At 36.3% G+C, this 19,748-nt stretch overlaps 1 protein-coding gene across 1 annotated transcript in view; it reads right to left on the bottom strand.

The window, feature by feature from the left end:
* CEP350 (centrosomal protein 350) overlaps positions 1–19,748 on the bottom strand; it is a 125,384-nt gene that overhangs the window by 41,234 nt on the left and 64,402 nt on the right. The window contains exons 22-26 of the mRNA XM_068986345.1: positions 14,533–14,729; positions 13,719–13,903; positions 13,167–13,254; positions 7,091–7,237; positions 4,901–5,058 (exon numbers count right to left, since the gene is read on the bottom strand). Coding sequence (XP_068842446.1) covers positions 4,901–5,058; positions 7,091–7,237; positions 13,167–13,254; positions 13,719–13,903; positions 14,533–14,729 — 775 coding nt within the window. The remainder of the gene's footprint in view (positions 1–4,900; positions 5,059–7,090; positions 7,238–13,166; positions 13,255–13,718; positions 13,904–14,532; positions 14,730–19,748) is intronic.

Genomic DNA, 19,748 nt, shown 5'->3' with positions numbered 1-19,748 from the left:
ATGAGACAAATGACAGATTTAATCTAGTATGGAAATAGTGTTCCTACAATGCTTAAGCCTAAGAAATTCAAAAGAAAGTCAAAATGTTAGACTCTAACATTTTAGCCATGCAGCTATTGAACCTTGGTAATCAGCCACTGAGCACTTGTCCAGCTTCAACAAATACTATTTAGAAGATAAATTTCTACTAAGACAACTTTAAGTTAAAAAAAAAAGTTACAAAATTGAAAACAGATATGCTAACTCAACTTTCACTGTAGCTGGCTGAAGTCCACAGGGCAGGGTTCTAGTTCGAGCTCTGCCATTGTGCTACCTGTGTGACCTAGGGCAAGGCACTCAAATCTCTATTGGCCTCAATTTCACCCTGTAGAACCAAGAGACTGTAATAGACAACTTCCCTAAAATTCCCTAGTTTCAACATTTTATGATTCTTTCTTCATTTAAGTACCTTCTCACATTTTTTGAAAAATACATACCTCAACACATTGCTAGACCATGTGACATGAGAAGCCTTTTGTCCCACTGAGCTAATAGTGCGTATTCCAACAGATTCTAAAACTACGTTACAATTTGAAAGAGAAGAATTATGATCTAAATTTTAAATAAAACTTTCAGTTCTAAAGTCATCTGATTCTGAAAGATATTAAACAACACATAAAACCTAACATCTTAAATTATTTTAATTTTTTTCTGGATCTAAACAATTCTTTTTTTTTTTTTTCGGTGGGGGGACCGGGGGGGAGCGGGGCGACCCTCCCCCCCTTTCTCCCTCCGCCTCCCCCCCACCAAAACAATTCTTTAATTCTATATTGTTACAGGTAAAAATGAAACTGTGCTCTTAATTTTAAAATGAATCAACTCTCTCATTTCTAATGATATTCAAAAAAGATAAATGAGCATATGGATAGTACTGACATAAAAGAAAACACAGTCTATTTTTCCTACAGCAAAATCTATTGTATTGTTTAATAATCTGCATACACTGTACTTAAATAAATGAAATAATACAGGTACATTATCCTTAATCTAGGAAGTAAAGGAAAAAAAGAGCATATTATTAGACTATCAGGATTTATTCATCCACTACATTTAGCCTAGAACTTTCTCTAAGAAAACTGTATATCTAATTTAGGCAATGATATTTAATACATTGTTTATGGAATAGTGCAAATCCAAAGTATTTAATTTTGAACACTCATCAAGAAAATCTCTGTGATATATACTCTTTTCAGTAAAAATGTCTTCTGAGTTTTCTTAGCATTAGACTTTTATATACTTTACTAAAGGAATCTGATATTTATTCTTTTTTCTACCTCGACAGTAAGCTTCTCAAGAGCAAGGTTTATGTTTGATTCATCATCATGTTCCTCAAAACCTACTATATTCACACAATTCTCAGTAAATAATTGCTGAGAGAATAAGTATACAATTAATAAATAAAGAACAAGCTGCTGTTAACAAATGAAAGAAAAAGTGCACTATGTCCTATTTTAACACTTAATGAGGAAGATAACATTATTCTTTCAGTGTTTCATTTGCTCAGTAAATAATTTTCCTAAAACAGATCTCTCAACTTAACAGGAAGTCAAACGCATGGTTTTTTCCCCATGAGTATCTGTTTCACAACTTTATACTGTAAATAATTCCCCTCACAGCAGTAAACAAAACTCAGATTTCATTTACCAATAATTATTAAAAAACTGAGGTCTAAACAGTGTGGCTTTTGCAAACATACTGATATTTTTATTGTAACTAACTTTTTCCATAGTTTAAATTTCTTTTGCTTTTCACTATATTGAGAAATGGAAATTATTTCTAAAATGTCATTTGTTAAATAGGTCAAGAAAAGCCACAGATTAGAAATTTTAACAAAGGTATTATTGTTTCAGGGAAACATTAATGAAGGAAATCTTTAATTGTAGCCAAGAATAATTTCAACATTTCAGGAAAAATATTTATCACAGAATCAAAGTTCAAAGAGTTAATAATAAGCAGTAATACATAATGAAAAAGTTCCTCCCAAAGTTATCTTAACTTATTGAGAAGGTTGACTATTTTCTGACAGGTATTTTATAATAATAAAATAGTAATCTCTTGGAAAACTGCCTTTTCCAATCTACAAAACAAATAACAGTACTTAGTAGCAAAGGCTTAAATGATTTTGTCATTAGTTATTTACTGTAGCAAATGACTACAAAATTAACTCATTCTATTTATTGAGGTGACATCCCAATATTGTTGAAAGAGATCGAACTCTCAAGTTTTGGTAATCTGAACAGTATTCAAAAATTAGTTTTCACATTACAGTAGGGGTCTGAACTCCATAGGTCCACCTACATGTGGATTTTTTTTCAATAAATACTGCAGTACTGCATAACTGTGGTTGGCCGAATCTGAAGATGTACAACTGCAGATACAGAGGAACCATGTATATGGAGGAATCACAAATATTAAAAAGCACAGACATTGCTTTGTCGACAAAGGTGTGTATAGTCAAAGCTATGGTTTTTCTAGTAGTCACGTATGGATGTCAGAGTTGGACCATAAACAGAGCTGAGCACCGAAGAATTGCTGCTTTTAAACCGTGGTGTGGGAGAAGACTCTTGAGAGTCCCGTGGATTGAAAGGAGATCAAACCAGCCAATCCTAAAGGAAATCAGTCTTGAATATTCATTGGAAGGACTGATGCAGAAGCTGAAACTCCAGTACTTTGGCCACTTGATGTAAAGAGCTGACTCACTGGAAAAGACCCTGATGCTGGGAAAGACTGAAGGCAGGAGGAGAAAGGAACAACAGAGGAGGATGAGATGGTTGAATGGCATCACTGACACGATGGACATGAGTCTGAGCAAGCTCCAGGAGGTGGTGACGGACAGGGAGGCCTGGCATGCTGCAGTCCATGGGGTTACAAAGAGTTGGGACATGACTGAGCGACTGAACTGAATTGATCATAGAAGTTATAGGTGAATTTTCAACCATGTAGATGGTTAACATTCCTAATCCTTCTGTCCCTCACTGTTCAAGAATCAACTGTACATTGTTCTAGAGATTTAAAAAAAAAATCACATAACAATAACCTCCCTTTTTAATGCACTGCTAGTTTAAAAAAAATACACCTGTTCATCCTCAAATTTCAGCATCATCTTCCGAACATTAAAACTAATTTCTCTGCTGTCTTTACCCCTTCCCTCCCATAAACACAAAAGTATTGTTTCAAACAATAAATCAAGAAGTCACTGAATGCCTTAAGGCCTATTCTCTTTGACAAATTTCTCAAAAATTTATTGCAGTAGTTGACAAAGGAAGGGAGAGCAATGTTTCAAAAAATTCTAGGTGTTTAATATTTTGGGCTCTGAGGAAATAACAAAACTTAGAACAAAGTCAATATATTCAACTTATAATTTGTTATTTAGGATTTTTAAAATTTTAACAAAATTGGAAATAAACACCACATAAACTGAATAATCTTACAAGCAGAATAAGTATTTCCTTCCACAGATGTGATTAAAATTATTAGAATATTATTCACAGAGACCAGCAATGAAGATTTTACTGGTATAGACAAGCAAGAAATCAATGAAGAAATTTCCCGTGAAGCTATTTTTCCTCCAACACTTATGACCCAAAGGCATTTATGAGGCAGATAGAAAATGTTTAATCAGTTATGAAAATTTATGAGATAGATTATTCTGAATTAAAGATCCCTGGAGCAATACAGTATGCCCACATAGGCTACTGGAGAGTTTGTCAGGAAAGAAAGAAAGAATTCCTACTTGAATACATCTTAACTGGTCTAGTCCATGGAAATCTTAGAAAAGGCATTCTTATAAAATATGTTAATATTCAGTTTTCACTCCCTTATACTTTTTGTTTTTAAAATTTATGTTTATTTTTTAAACTTTTTTTCGTAATCAATTTAGATACTTTTAAGTTGTGAAATGCCAATTTTAAGTTACTGAAATGCAATTTCAATTAAGCAATAAAGTGCCAGTGTACAACACTGTACTTACAGTGAGTAAGATTTGACTTAGAACTGCTTGACTGTTCAGAACCTAAATCATAGGCTAATATCACATAGAAACACACCATTAAATTTGGTGATGCGTAGTATACTGCCAAAGGATATCAAGATACAATTTAAGTTCAATCTGTGGCCCAAACTGCTAACATAAAATAGCAATCAATAAAAATTTTAAAGGACCTCTCTTCCATATTTAAAGAAGGTAGAAAATAGTCTACAAGCAGCTACTTTATAAGTATATTTAATTAAATGTACATGCAAAAAAGTAAACTGTCAGGTAAATATCTTGGTATGGTCAAAGCTGGCATATCCAAGTAGTAGTAGCTTTCTCCAAGAGTCTTTAAAAAATAATCCTTAGAAATATTTTAGAAGAATGGTAGATAGCCAAATCATTCAACATCCTGGGAGAATTTCAGACTTTATGGTTCAATTGAGCAACTGAGAATCACTCACGAGTTTAAGAGTTCACTCTTCTACTTGCGTAAGCCTGAGAGTTGTCAGAGTCACAGGATAAAATCTCAAGCTATACCACTGAATTGTTTCCCCAAGTTAGTGGAGATGTCCTCACATTTCAGAGAAGATAAAAATTTCACACTTACTCATAACTTTTAATAAAAGCAAGGAGAAAACATTATCATGGGTATATCTGCAAATACTACTTTAGTTTTAAAATAAGAAACCTGGCTGTATTTAAAATAGAGAAAATTTGTTTTATAAATAAGGTCTATAGTTAATTGACTTCCAGGATGACAATCTACTAAAATGCAGCTGAAGCCATAAAATATTATGTTGTATCCATCTAATCTAATGAAGTACATTCAAAATATTATTTGTTGCTACTACTTCCAGCATAAACAAGATACTTTAAAAAATGAATTACTTTTCATCCATGCGGCTTCTCATTTTCTTCAGTTTCTGCATAATGCTGCTTGTTTCACTGCTGGAGATTGAAATAGGGGAAGGACTGCGGGTCTCCAAGTCAGTTGGAACAGGACTGGCTGCTTTACTATCTTTTGTATCATCATCACTATGAGATTCCTGCAAACAAAAAGGGGTCAAATGTTATACTGGAATTTAAGATCTCAAACTAATTTAAACACTGTCATCTCAAAATTAATTTATCTTCTAAACAGTATTTGTAAAATAGCTGAAATTAAGGTATTACTTAAAGGGCAAAATTATACTGCACAAGTAAAATGTATATATATGTCCTAACACAGTCCCTAGATTTGTTGCTTACTGCTAAGTTGCTTCAGTCGTGTCCGACTCTGTGTGACCCCACAGACGGCAGCCCACCAGGCTCCATCGTCCCTGGGATTCTCCAGGCAAGAACACTGGAGTGGGTTGCCATTTCCTTCTCTAATCATGAAAGTGAAAAGTGAAAAGTGAAAGTGAAAGTTGCTCAGTCGTGCCCGACTCTTAGCGACCCCATGGACTACAGCCTACCAGGCTCCTCCATCCATGGGATTTTCCGGGCAAGAGTACTGGAGTGGGGTGCCATTGCCTTCTCCAAGGAGGAACAAAACCTGAATAGCAATGAGCATGCCTAGCACCAGATCTTCATTTCTAAATAAGTATCCTCTTCGGAGACACAGCTGAAACCAAGGTTGAGGCAGGAAAAGTAAAAAATGACTGAAACATCTTGTTTCAGAAAGAAAGTGCTCAAAGACTGATGAATACATGTCAAAAGGACACAGAAAACTGCTTAAAAGGCTCCGAATGGCCCAATTTAAGAAAAAGTGAGCATCACAATAAACAGTGATAGTAACAGATTTTAATGCTGAGTAAAATAGGAATCCGTGAGTCCATACTGACATAAATAAAAGAAGAAATTTAACTCTGATGAAGAACAGGAATTAATGTAGTCTCAAAATACCATCATGCAAAGTACTTATTAATCACAAAGGGAAAGAGGGTAACTATACAGTGAAATATGGTAGATGCTACCTTCACTGTATAGTTACCCTCTTTCCCTTTATGATTGAGTCAACATCAACCCATTCCAGTATTCTTGCCTGGAAAATTCCACAAGCAAAGAAGGCTGGCAGGCTACGGGACACGGGGTGACAAAGAGTCGGAGCGACCGAACATGTATGCACACACATCAGTAATGAGATATATCGAAATCAGGTACCACCAGATCGAATGCAGAGAAGAACACACCATCACATCTGTGTTATTCCTGCCAAAGATGCATAAACTGAATCTAATTATGAGGAAGCCTCAGACAAACCCAACTTGACCATTCTACAAAGTATCTGTCCTGTAATCTTCCAAAATGTGAAGGTCATGAGAATCAAGGAACCTTTCCAGTCTGAAAGAGACTAAAGATATATGAAAACTAAATACAATATGTGCTTCTGAACTCACCTTTTGAAATAAGGAACACTATTGTGACAACTGGAGAAACTTGAGTAGTGTTTGCAGATTAAACGGTAGTAATGTGTCAATATTAATTTGTTAGCAACATAACTCTTGCTCAGAAAATCAGAGCTCTTTTTAGTGTTTGAAACGTTCTATAAATTTGAGATTGCTTCAAACTTTAAAGTGTATTTTAAAAATCAAAGCACTGAATATTAAAGTATTATTTAACTATATTTCTATACAGTCTGAATCTTCCAACACTACACTGACACTATAATATTTCAGAATAAGTCCAATTTTGTTTTTGTCTGAATATCTCCTTTAGCCTTGTATCATTATATAAGACATTAGACAGCTGAAAGAGGTATCACATAAAGAGCAAAAAAATTAATTCCTCCCATTAATTCTGAAGAATATATTTGGATTGATTAGCAAAAAGCAAAGCTCTTTATCCCAACTGAGTTTATAAATGGAAAACATTTTGAAACTAATATATGACTTATGTGTCCCATTCAAAAGAATAATCCATGGGGAAAATAAAATTAGAACTCTCATTTTATATAAAGGCACATACATACAACTTTATCCTGGTGCATTACTATATCACAGTGTTGGGATGAACACACATCCATCATGTAAAGAGGCAGAGTTAGGTGTTAGCAAGCAACATGAGGCAGAAAACACACAAGAATTTCATGTAGTTTACCAATTTATTCTCCCCTGCAGATTTCAGCTTCTCCTGCAGTTTTATGGTGGTCTGTCGGATCCTTTCTATCTCCTCCTGCTGTTTAAGAATCAGCTGTCTTTCCTTCCGAGCTGCCTTATTGGCTTCTTGAAGACGTTTAATTTCTGCCTAAGGTTTAAAGATTTAGGACAGGGTTTAAAATTTGGAGAAGACAAATTCAACCTAATATTTTGAAAAGAAAATCCAATCATCACATATACGAAACTACATACATAAAGAACTTCAAGATAAAATAACACTGAAAAATTTTTTAGTAGTGAAGGAGGAAAAATCTCTATCACTGTAAAATAATTCAACATGATTTAATCCTTAATTTAAGTAATTATAACCACAACAGAGTGATAATTTCATATCCCCTTTTAAAACTTAACATACCTTTCACATTTTTCCATAGTGCCTTTCAATCTTTACAGTTATTTGTTTAATAACTGCATATCATGTAAAGTAATTAATATAATCATTATTCTATTGTAAACTCCATCCCAAATAATGCTTTAATGCCTATAATTGTTTCATACCATGGGCTACTTCTTTAGGAGAGATTCCAAAAAGTAGGACAAACAAGTCAAAGAGAATGAATCATTTTATGGCCCTTAGAACAGTTTTTAAAATTGTTTTCAGAAAAGAATTTTCTCCACATAAAATGCCAACAGAAAACACTTAAGACAACATTGCATCAAGCATTCTCCACACAGGATATTATTTTCTGTTGCTGCTGCTGCTGCTAAGTCGCCTCAGTCATGTCCAACTCTGTGTGACCCCATAGACGGCAGCCCACCAGGCTCCCCCGTCCCTGGGATTCTCCAGGCAAGAACACTGGAGTGGGTTGCCATTTCCTTCTTCAATGCATGAAAGTGAAAAGTGAAAGTGAAGTCGCTCAGTTGTGTCCAACTCTTAGCAACCCCATGGACTGTGGCCCACCAGGTTCCTCCGTCCATGGGATTTTCCTGGAGTGGGCTGCCACTGCTTCTCCGTTTCTGTTGCTAACAGTGTGCAAAAGATGACACATTTCACCATTAATAATCATTAAAATTTAATAATTATCCTTTTTTATCATAAATTTCTTATAATCTGTTTTCTCATCAATAAAGCAAGCATAATAAAGATGTGAATAACTTATTATAATTTCTTTAAATCATGTTTGAGAAATTTTGAAACTATCTGAAAATGCAGGAAAGTGCACAATAAACATCTAATTTTCAAAATTAACACCTGTTAATATTCTGTCATATTTCCTCTTAGTCTTAAATTTTATAAAGAACTAAAATATTATAGATAACACCAGTTTGCAAACCCCCACCTCACTCGCTAAAGGTAACCACTACCATGGTATATACACTTCCATGGTATACAGCTTTTTAAAATTCTTCTACAAATATTTGTAGTTACCTGCAAAAATAAATATACTGCTTGGTTTGTATAATGTTTTACAATATTTTATAAATAATATCATACATACATATTTTCAATCTTGCTTTATTTACTAAATGTTGCTTTTATATGTCTCCATGTTGATTTGTCCCTAAATTCTGCATAAAATTACACTGGAGGTATATATATTTCATGGATCTGTTACCCCTATGGTTCGATGAGGTTGCTGTCTACTATTACAAATAATACTAAAATTAACAGCCTTTCACTTTTTTGTCTCCTTGGGCGCATGTATAAAATTCCTTTCAAGCACAGTTCTCAAAGTACAGTCCATGGTCGATAGGGGTTCCTGAGATCCTTTCTGGAGACTCTCAAACTATCTTCATAATACTAAGACATTATTTGTCTTTTCACTCTCATGTGTATACAATGGCATTGTGTACATTTTTAAGAAAATAATTCTATTTTCTAAAACAAACAAAATTAGTGAAAAGAGTAGTATTTAGATGTTTGCTAATCTTTATTGTCTGGCTTGATTTTTTTGTTCTGACTTGAGTTTTGGGGTTAAAAAGATTTTTTTAGGTAGAAGAGATAAGAAAGCCTTCTTCAGTGATCAATCCAAAGAAAGAGAGGAAAACAACAGAATGGGAAAGACTAGAGATCTCTTCAAGAAAATTAGAGATACCAAGGGAACATTTCATGCAAAGATGGGCTCGATAAAGGACAGAAATGGTATGGACCTAACAGAAGCAGAAGATATTAAGAAGAGGTGGCAAGAATACACAGAAGAACTGTACAAAAAAGATCTTCACGACCCGGATAATCACGATGGTGGGATCACTCACCTAGAGCCAGACATCCTGGAATGCGAAGTCAAGTGGGCCTTAGAAAGCATCACTATGAACAAAGCTAGTGGAGGTGATGGAATTCCAGTGGAGCTATTTCAAATCCTGAAAGATGATGCTGTGAAAGGGCTGCACTCAATATGCCAGCAAATTTGGAAAACTCAGCAGTGGCCACAGGACTGGAAAAGGTCAGTTTTCATTCCAATCCCAAAGAAAGGCAATGCCAAAGAATGCTCAAACTACCGCACAATTGTACTCATCTCACACGCTAGTAAAGTAATGCTCAAAATTCTCCAAGCCAGGCTTCAACACACACTAATAAAGTAATGCTCAAAATTCTCCAAGCCAGGCTTCAACAATATGTGAACTGTGAACTTCCCGATGTTCAAGCTGGTTTTAGAAAAGACAGAGGAACCAGAGATCAAATTGCCAACATCTGCTGGATCATGGAAAAAGCAAGAGAGTTCCAGAAAAACATCTCTTTCTGCTTTATTGACTATGCCAAAGCCTTTGACTGTGTGGATCACAATAAACTGTGGAAAATTCTGAAAGAGATGGGAATACCAGACCACCTGACCTGCCTCTTGAGAAATATGTATGCAGGTCAGGAAGCAACAGACTGGTTCCAAATAGGAAAAGGAGTGCATCAAGGCTGTATATTGTCACCCTGCTTATTTAACTTCTATGCAGAGTACATCATGAGAAACGCTGGACTGGAAGAAACACAAGCTGGAATCAAGATTGCTGGGAGAAATATCAATAACCTCAGATATGTAGATGACACCACCCTTATGGCAGAAAGTGAAGAGGAACTAAAAAGCCTCTTGATGAAAGTGAAAGAGGAGAGTGAAAAAGTTGGCTTAAAGCTCAACATTCAGAAAACAAAGATCATGGCATCCGGTCCCATCACTTCATGGCAAATAGATGGGGAAACAGTGGAAACAGTGTCAGACTTTATTTTTGGGGCTCCAAAATCACTGCAGATGGTGACTGCAGCCATGAAATTAAAAGACTCTTACTCCTTGGAAGAAAAGTTACGACCAACCTAGATAGCATATTCAAAAGCAGAGACATTACTTTGCCGACTAAGGTCTGTCTAGTCAAGGCTATGGTTTTTCCCGTGGTCATGTATGGATGTGAGAGTTGGACTGTGAAGAAGGTTGAGCACCGAAGAATTGATGCTTTTGAACTGTTGTGTTGGAGAAGACTCTTGAGAGTCCCTTGGACTGCTAGGAGATCCAACCAGTCCATTCTGAAGGAGATCAGCCCTGGGATTTCTTTGGAAGGAATGATGCTAAAGCTGAAACTCCAGTACTTTGGCCACCTCATGTGAACAGTTGACTCACTGGAAAAGACTCTGATGCTGGGAGGGATTGGGGGCAGTAAGAGAAGGGGATGACAGAGGATGAAATGGCTGGATGGCATCACAGACTCGATGGATGTGAGTCTGAGTGAACTCCGGGAGTTGGTGATAGACAGCGAGGTCTGGTATGCTGCGATTCATGGGGTCGCAAAGAGTCGGACACAACTGAGCGACTGAACTGAACTGAACTGATAGTTGATTTATAATACTGTATTAGTCTCAGTGTACAGCAAGTGATTCAGTAACACATATTTTCTTCAGATTATTTTCCATTATAGATTATCATAAGATATTGAATATAGTTCCCTATGCCATATAGTAATTCCATGTTGCTTATCTATTTTATGCATAGTAGTTTGTATCTGTTAATCCCATATTCCTAATTTATCCTATCCCATCCTCCACCATGGCTTGATTTAAGAAAAAAATACCATGCACTGATTATTTGGAAAATGTCTAGTTCACTCAGTTATGAAGATCTTCCAAATGTTCATAAATTTCATTATACAATACCAAGAAAATCACAGTTATTATCACTATGATCTTATAAGAAAAATTCTTTAGTTTTCGGTGGTAGATAGAAGTTTTTACCATTGGCAACAAATACTGTCAATTGTCTTCTTTGAAGTACAAGCACACTTTGTTCATTTTTGAGAAAATGACTGTCAAATACCCTATTCTGAATAAACATAGTTTGTCTCTGGATAACTCTTTCAGGTAAGAACAGTATTCCACGAAAAAATGTGGCTAGCTCAGCCTGCAGCTGAAACAACTGTACAAATGCTTTCCCATGAGTTAATCACCTTCCCCAAATATCCAGGAAACGTGCATTGTAGGCTTCCCATTCCTGTCACGCAGAACATGAAAACAAGTACTCAAATGCCAACATAATAAAAATAATTTTACTAGACTTAATCAAGACATTCTTTAGTGAAATTAGCTTTTTTTCGCTGCAAGTGTATGGCAATGGAAGATGAAAGACTACTAGTAGTTTGGTGCCACTGCCTTGATTTGTGCTAAATAAGGCATCAGCAGTTTTACCCACCATTGCTGTTGCACCATTTAGTGCAAATATCAATACATAAAAACGGCAAATTCACATCAACCTGTCCTCATGAAAACAGTTTTGATCTCCTTGTCCCATGAAAAAGGTCTAAGGGATTCCCAGAACTCCACAAACCACCTACTAGCTTAGGCCCAAGTTTCTAAATCAATTAATGTATAATTTCACCCAATCCAAGACTAGCAGAAAGAAAATATTTTTTTAATGGGTTTTAACCCACTCCAGTGTTCTTGCCTGGCAAATCCCAAGGACAGCGGAGCCTGGTGGGCTGCCGTCTATGGGGTCGCACAGAGTCGGACATGACTGAAGCGACTTAGCAGCAGCAGAATTTATTAAATATTTACCAGGCAATGTGAAACACATTTTATATATGTTACCTCATTTAATCCTCACACCCACCATATGAAGTATAATCTCACTTCAACAAGATGAGGAGACTAAGTCTCAGAGAGTTACTTAAACTTGACCATGATTACACATTTGCAACTGGCAAAGCTGGAATTCAAGTAATAACAACTAACATTTATTGAGCATTTACCTTTGTGCCAAGGTCGGTTCTAAATTTATTATATATATTACTCATTTATTCCTCTCAACAACAAAGTATGTTATTACTATTATGATCAGTTTATAGAAAATGAAACTGAGGCACAGATAAGTAACTTTTCAAGATTATAAAACTAATAACTGGTAGATCTGGGATTTTAATCTAGGCAATCTGAATTTAGGGCTTCCCTGAAGGCTTAGTGGTAAAGAATCTGTCTGTCAATATGCGTCAATCCCTGGGTCGGGAAGATCCCCTGGAGAAGGAAACGGCAATCCATTCCAATATTTTTACCTGGGAAATCCAGTGGACAGAGGAGTCTGGTGCACTCCAGTCCAGGGGCTTGCAAAGAGTTGGACACGACTCAGTGACTAAACAACAACAGACAATCTGAATCTAGAGCCTGAATTCTTAACCATGACACTACACTGCCTCTCCAGGATTCAAATCCCAGGTCTTGCTAGGTCCACTAAGCCTAAATATTTGTCAGTTTGTAATTCATGTAACCTAAAAGTCTATTTAGGGAAACAATGACTAAAAAGTTAAGCCAACTAGACTCACAAATATTATAATTTTTAAAATACACATATCAAAACACAATTGTACAATATTTTACACAGCAAATGAAAGCAGAAGGTTTGACTTAATACGGTATTCTGTTAGCAGTGAAATACAATCCTAATTTAGAAGAAATACAGCGGGCAATCAAGCAACTCTTGCAATTATAGTAGTAGGCATAAACAGTGGTTAATATCAACTAAATCTCCTTCAATGAGATAATAAGATAAAAAGATTAGGCAAAATAATAGATTTCACAATCTAAATTGTCCCCTTTGTTTTTCCTAACATACCTTTTCTTGCTGCAACCTTAAGAGCAAACCACGCTGTTTCTTCCGGAGTGGGGGCATTTTATCATCTTCACCTTTATCTCGTAGATGTCTGCAATCATTCCCATTGAGACAAAATTAGTTTAAATTCCTATTCTAATATCAAGATTTCTCAACCCCTTAAAGTTTTTAAACCATTTAACATTTTCAAATGTAGAAAACAGTTGCTTCATCCAGCAATTCCTATCCCAACCAATATTTTATTGGATATTTGATATAAGCAAATCTTAGACTATGTCCTTTAAAGACAGAATAGCTTTGAGAATCTATAACACAATAAAGTAATTAAGCATAAAATAACAATGTAAGAGTCAGTTAAGTGATGAGAGAAATGCAAAGAGAATTTATGAGTAGGAGGTCTTGAAAGCAACATGATTCAACAATGACTGCTATACTTCTAGCCTGAGAAACAGGGTTGATCAAATTAAATGAGGAAACAAAAACATCTTTAAAAACAAAGCATTTCATGAAAGGAGAAACTGAACAGTCAAAATTACGTTCATTGAAAGAACTTACTTTTTCTGATGCTCTAACCAGGCTAGTTCAGCTTTAGTTTTCTCCTTCAAGGCCTTTTCACGGAGACGCAGGAGTGAAGACTGGTGAGCTGCTCTCATTTCCTCTTCTTTCATATACTGTCGAACCATCTCCATAGTAAATTTAGAAAAGCTGTCTTGTCCTCCTGAGAATGGCATGCTTAGCTCCTGAGTTAGAGAGTTTAAGTCATCTTGATCACTGTCTATACCTTTTGGAACTTCATTAACTTCATTAAAAGAGGTATGCACTTATAAAAATATGTATATAGAAAGGCTGCCAACCATGTTAAAGAACATTCTTCAAAAAAAAAAAAGGCACATGAGAGAGAAAGTAACACTCAACTGCTAATTAATTCACCCAATAAAATTTTAACAAATAACCAGAGTAAGTCAGGCACTGTCCAAGGGGATGTAAAGATGGTAAGAATTTGTCCCTGTTATCCAAAAGGCTTAAAATTTAATAAGAAGAATTATATAAATGCAATTTTTTAAACGGAATAAAGTGTTATAAGACTGAAGTGAATGAAAAAGCTCAAGACTTAACTTTGGCTCACATCCTCAAAGGTCTTATGTATTATTTCAAGGAATATGTTTGCAAGCTACTTTATAAGGAAAGAAAAGCTAAATTCTATACTCTCCCCGCCCCCCCCGCCAAAAAAAAACCCAAAATTGGTACCTTAGGAAAAATATTCTGGTAGCTGACAACTGAGTTCAAATACAAAATGATACTTCACACCTTTGAGAGAGCATATCCACAGCTATATATGAAGTATCTCCACAAATAAACTGAAACACACCTTGGCAGAGGACAGTGTAGTCTTTGCTGGAGAAGTTTCTTCATCAGAGTCATCATGATGGCCTCTTTTCTTTTCCATGTTAAATCTGCGATGACTCTCAGAAGGTAGTAAAGATCGAAATGATTTTTCTTCTATTTCATCTTCTGTCATGGATTCATCAAATTTCAGGGAATATTCTGTTGCAACAGAAGTTGAATCTAAAAGAATATGGAGCAAGTAGACATTATCATTACAAAAGTTTTAGTAGATATTCAATTAGTAGACCCTGTTGCATCTTTACAGGACCATCCAACAAATTATAGAACTGAACACTAGTTATTAATAGGCATGGAATAATAAGCAAAATTCACTCACTTTACAAACAAGAAACAGAAAAAAACCTAAAATATTTAAAAATACTAGTACAAGAAATATGGCAAAAGTGTAATGTACTTCATATATAAAGAGCTCTTATAAGTCAATGAGAAAACCAGTGGATGGGGTCACAGAGTTGGACACAACTGAGAAACTGAACAACAAATACCCCTACAGAAAAATGAAAAATTGCCATGATATGATGCTTCACAAAGGAAATACTAATGGCCAAAATTAAGTTTTTTAAAAAAGATTAACATGACTAGAAGTCGAAGAAATGCAAATGAAAAAATTTTTAGAAATTCCTCAATCCCATGCTTAATTAAAAACATAACAGCTCTTTTAGGTTGGTTCCTGTGCGCCTTTGACATTCCCCCTACCCTTCAATCCTTTCTTTCACTTCATATTTTCCCTGTATAGTCCTAGAGTCAGTCATTTCTCCAAAGAGCTCTGGTTTCTTTTATTGGAGAATATTTAGAAACCATAATCTTGGCATGGTTGTCCTTAAAACTACTAGCACATTGTTGCTTGTCCACTCTCTCTCAGTGGACAGAGCTGCTCTCTTCACTCTCAGTGGAGAGAATCAAGTAATATTAATAACTGCAGGTATACTAACTCATCTACACACACACACACACACACGTTCCTGTATCCATCCACCCATCCAAACATGATCCATACTGATGTTTCTGACTCTAATCCACACACACACACACACACACACACACACACACACACACACACACACACACGTTCCTGTATCCATCCACCCATCCAAACATGATCCATACTGATGTTTCTGACTCTAATCCTGTATCACAGAATTCATTCTAGTCTTCCTTTCTTGTATGTCTATAGTTTCTATCTCCAACACTGAGAAATCTATTTCCCACAATTTAACATCCATTTACTTATCTGTTCAACACCAACAAATATGAAAACAACTGTAAACTGTCCATCTGTGAAAAACAAATTTACCAACTAGAATACAATTTTTATACTATTCCTTTTGTACTTAAGCTTACAATTCCTACTGGAAAATACCATTTTCCAAACTTATCTGGGCCAGCTCCTTTTCCCTCCACTCCCACCCCTTCAGTGTGGTTACGCTATTCATTTGTACTGCAGTTAGGTTGATTTGTCACAGACTGCATTCCATCCTGGGACCTCCCCATTCCAACATCCAGGTTGGTGTGTGTGTATGTGTGTCTTTAGTTTGCATACGTTAAAGCTTACTCTTTGTAATGTACAGTTTTAGGGTTTTGACAAATGCACATAGACAGTACATGCTGAACACACAATACCTTATTACGTAACAGCTGTTTCACACTAAAAGCTCTTCTGTGCATCTCTCTGTAGTCTATCACTTTGTCTTCCACTTGATACCTGGGAAATAGTCATCTGTTTTCCACCCCTATAGTTTGGCCTTTTCCAGAATGTCATATAAATGGAATCATACAGTATATATGATTTGGGGGCTTGCTAACTGCACTCAGTAAAATTCACTTAAAATTGATACGTGCTGGTCCATGAATCAAATCATTCTTTGTTGAACAGTATTCTACTTCACAGATTTAGCAGTTTGTTTATCCATTTCCCTCATGAGACATATTGATTACTTCCAGTTTTTTAGAAATTGTGAATAACGATGCCATGAACGTTAAATATATAGACTTGTGTGTGGACTTAAGCTTTCAGATCACTAGGTAAATACCTAGGCAATGACTGCTGGGTCATTATAAAATACTGTGAATATGTCATCCAGAGGCACCATGCCATTTTACATTCTCATCAGTGATGAATTCAAGTTCCTGGTGCCCAGGATCCTTGCCACCACTTTGTTGTTATTTTGGATTTCAGTCATTCCGATACGCAAGTTACACCATCTCACTGAGATTTTAATTTTCATTTGTATGTTTTCTTCAATGAAGTATCTGTTTAAATCTCTGCATATTTTTTAACTGGGTTGCTGATTTTCCTGTTGAGTTTTAAGAGTCTTTTATGTATTCTGGAGATAAGTCTATTATCCAGTATGTGTTTTTGTACAAATATTTTTTAACAGTCTGTGATTTTTCACTATCTTAATAATCTCTCTCACAGAGCAGAGTTTTAAAAATTTTAATAAAGTACATCTTGTCAATTTCTTCCTTCATGGATTGTACTTTTGGTGTTATATTTAAGAAATCATTGCCAAACCAAAGTGACTTAGATTTTTTCTTGTTTTCTTCCTCATATTAGTTTTCCAAAGTTTTAATTTCTTTGGATCTTGGCTGCCCCATCAATTCTAGCCACCTTAATCTTCTATAGGCATGTCCACGGTTGGATAGCTCTAATGTCTCATCCCACAGAATCCCAGAAGTCTGAAAGCTTTCCTTTTTCATCCTGTCTCTGGCCCTTTAATCCAAAACGGTTGTATCTCTGCTCATATAATCCCATCTGTACTCCTGGCTTCAGCTGAACATGCTGAGGTGGCTGATTAAATCCACGGGCAATTTCTTTATGAAGTAACTATCTACTCGTGCCCTTAGTGTTCTCTCCGGAACTCGCTTTCTCCTTTTTACACAACATGCACAGGCTGAGAATTTTCCAAATCTTCAAATTCTGGTTCCTGTTTGCTTAATAATTCCTTCAATTTATTTCTTATTTCACATTTTACTATAAGCAGTAAGAAGAAACTAGGCCAGGCCTTCAATGTTTTGTTTAGAAATCTCCTCAGCTAAATATCCAGGGTCATCACTTTTAATTTCCACTTTCCATAAAACATGGTCCACTGGAGAAGGGAATGGCAAACCACTTCAGCATTCTTGCCTTGAGAACCCCATGAACAGTATGAACAGGCAAATATGTATGACACTGAAAGATGAATTCCTCAGGTCAGTAGGTGCCCAATATGCTACTGAAGAAGAGTGGAGAACTAACTCCAAAAAGAGTGAAGGAATGGAGCCAGAGCAACACCACCACCCAGCTGTGGATGTGACTAGTGATGAAAGTAAAGTCCGATGCTGTAAAGAGCAATATTGCATAGGAACCTGGAATGTTAGGTCCATGAATCAGGACAAATTAGAAGTGGTCAAACAGGAGATGGCAAGAGTGAAACATTGACATTTTAGGAATCACTGAAATAAAATGAACTGGAATGGGTGAATTTAACTCAGATGACCATTGTATCTACTACTGTGGGCAAGAATCCCTTAGAAGAAATGAAGTAGCTATCATGGTCAACAAGAGAGTCCAAAATGCAGTACTTGGATGCAGTCTCAGGAATGACAGAATGATGTCTGCTCATTTCCAAGGCAAACCATCCAATACAACAGTAATCCAAGTTTATGCCCCAACCAGTAATGCTGAAGAAGCTGAAGCTGAAGCTGAATGGTTCTATGAAGACCTACAAGACCTTCTAGAACTAACACCCAAAAAAGATGTCATCTTCATTATAGGGGACTGGAATGCAAAAGTAGGAAGTCAAGAGCTACCTGGAGTAACAGGCAAATTTGGCCTTGCAGTACAAAATGAGGCAGGTCAGAGGCTAACAAAGTTTTGCCAAGAGAAAGCACTGGTCATAGCAAACACCCTCTTCCAACAGCACAAGACAAAACTCTACACATGAACATCACCAGATGGTCAATACCGAAAACTGATTATATTCTTCACAGGCAAAGATGGAGGAGCTCTATACAGTCAGCAAAAACAAGACCACGAGCTGACTGTGGCTCAGATCATGAACTCCTTATTGCCAAATTCAAACTTAAATTGAAGAAAGTAGGTAAAACCAATAGACCATTCAGGTATGACCTAATTCAAATCCATTATGATTCTATAGTGGAAGTGACAAATGGATTCAAGGGATTAGATCTGATAGAGTGTCTGAAGAACTATGGACAGAGGTTTGTGACACTGTACAGGAGACAGGGATCAAGACCGTCCAAAGAAGAAGAAATGCAAAAAGGCAAATGGTTGTCAGATGAGGCCTTACAAATAGCTAAGAAAAGAAGAGAAGCTAAAGACAAAGGAGAAAAGGAAAGATATACCCATCTGAATGCACAGTTCCAAACAACAGCAAGGAGAGATAAGAAAGCCTTGCACAGCTATCAATGCAAAGAAATTGAGGAAAACAACAAAAAGGAGAAGACTAGAGATCTCTTCAAGAAAATGAGAGATTCCACGGGAACATTTCATGCAAAGATGGGCATAATAAAGGGCAGAGATGGTATGGACCTAACAGAAGCAGAAGATACTAAGAAGAGGTGGCAAGAATACACAATAGAACTATACAAAAAAGATCTTCATGACTCAGATAACCATGATGGTGTGATCACTCACCTACAGTCAGACAACCTGGAATGTGAAGTCAAGTGGGCCTTAGGAAGCATCACTATGAACAAAGCTAGTGGAGGTGATGGAGCTATTTCAAAGCCTAAAAGATGATGCTGTGAAAGTGCTGCACTCAATATACCAGCAAATCTGGAAAACTCAGCAGTGGCCACAGGACTGGAAAAGGTCAATTTTCATTCCAATCCCAAAGTAAGCCAATGCCAAACAATGTTCAAACTACCGCACAATTGTACTCATCTCACACACCAGCGAAGTCATGCTCAAAAGTCTCCAAGCCAGGCTTCAACAGTACGTGAACCATGAACTTCCAGGTGTTCACGCTGGATTTAGAAAAGGCAGAGGAACCAGAGATCAAATTGCCAACATCCGCTGGATCATCAAAAAACCAACAGAGTTTCAGAAAAACATCTGCTTTACTGACTATGCCAAAGCCTTCAACTGTGTGGATCACAACAAACTGGAAAATCCTTAAAGAGATGGGAATACCAGACCACCTGACCTGCCTCCTGAGAAATCTGTATAGAGGTCAG

Source organism: Capricornis sumatraensis, chromosome 14, assembly GCF_032405125.1.
Source record: "Capricornis sumatraensis isolate serow.1 chromosome 14, serow.2, whole genome shotgun sequence".
In the NCBI taxonomy this organism is placed as follows: Eukaryota; Metazoa; Chordata; class Mammalia; order Artiodactyla; family Bovidae; genus Capricornis; species Capricornis sumatraensis.
The sequence above is the reverse complement of the archived record's forward strand: the minus strand, read 5'-3'. Positions and strand labels throughout refer to the sequence as shown.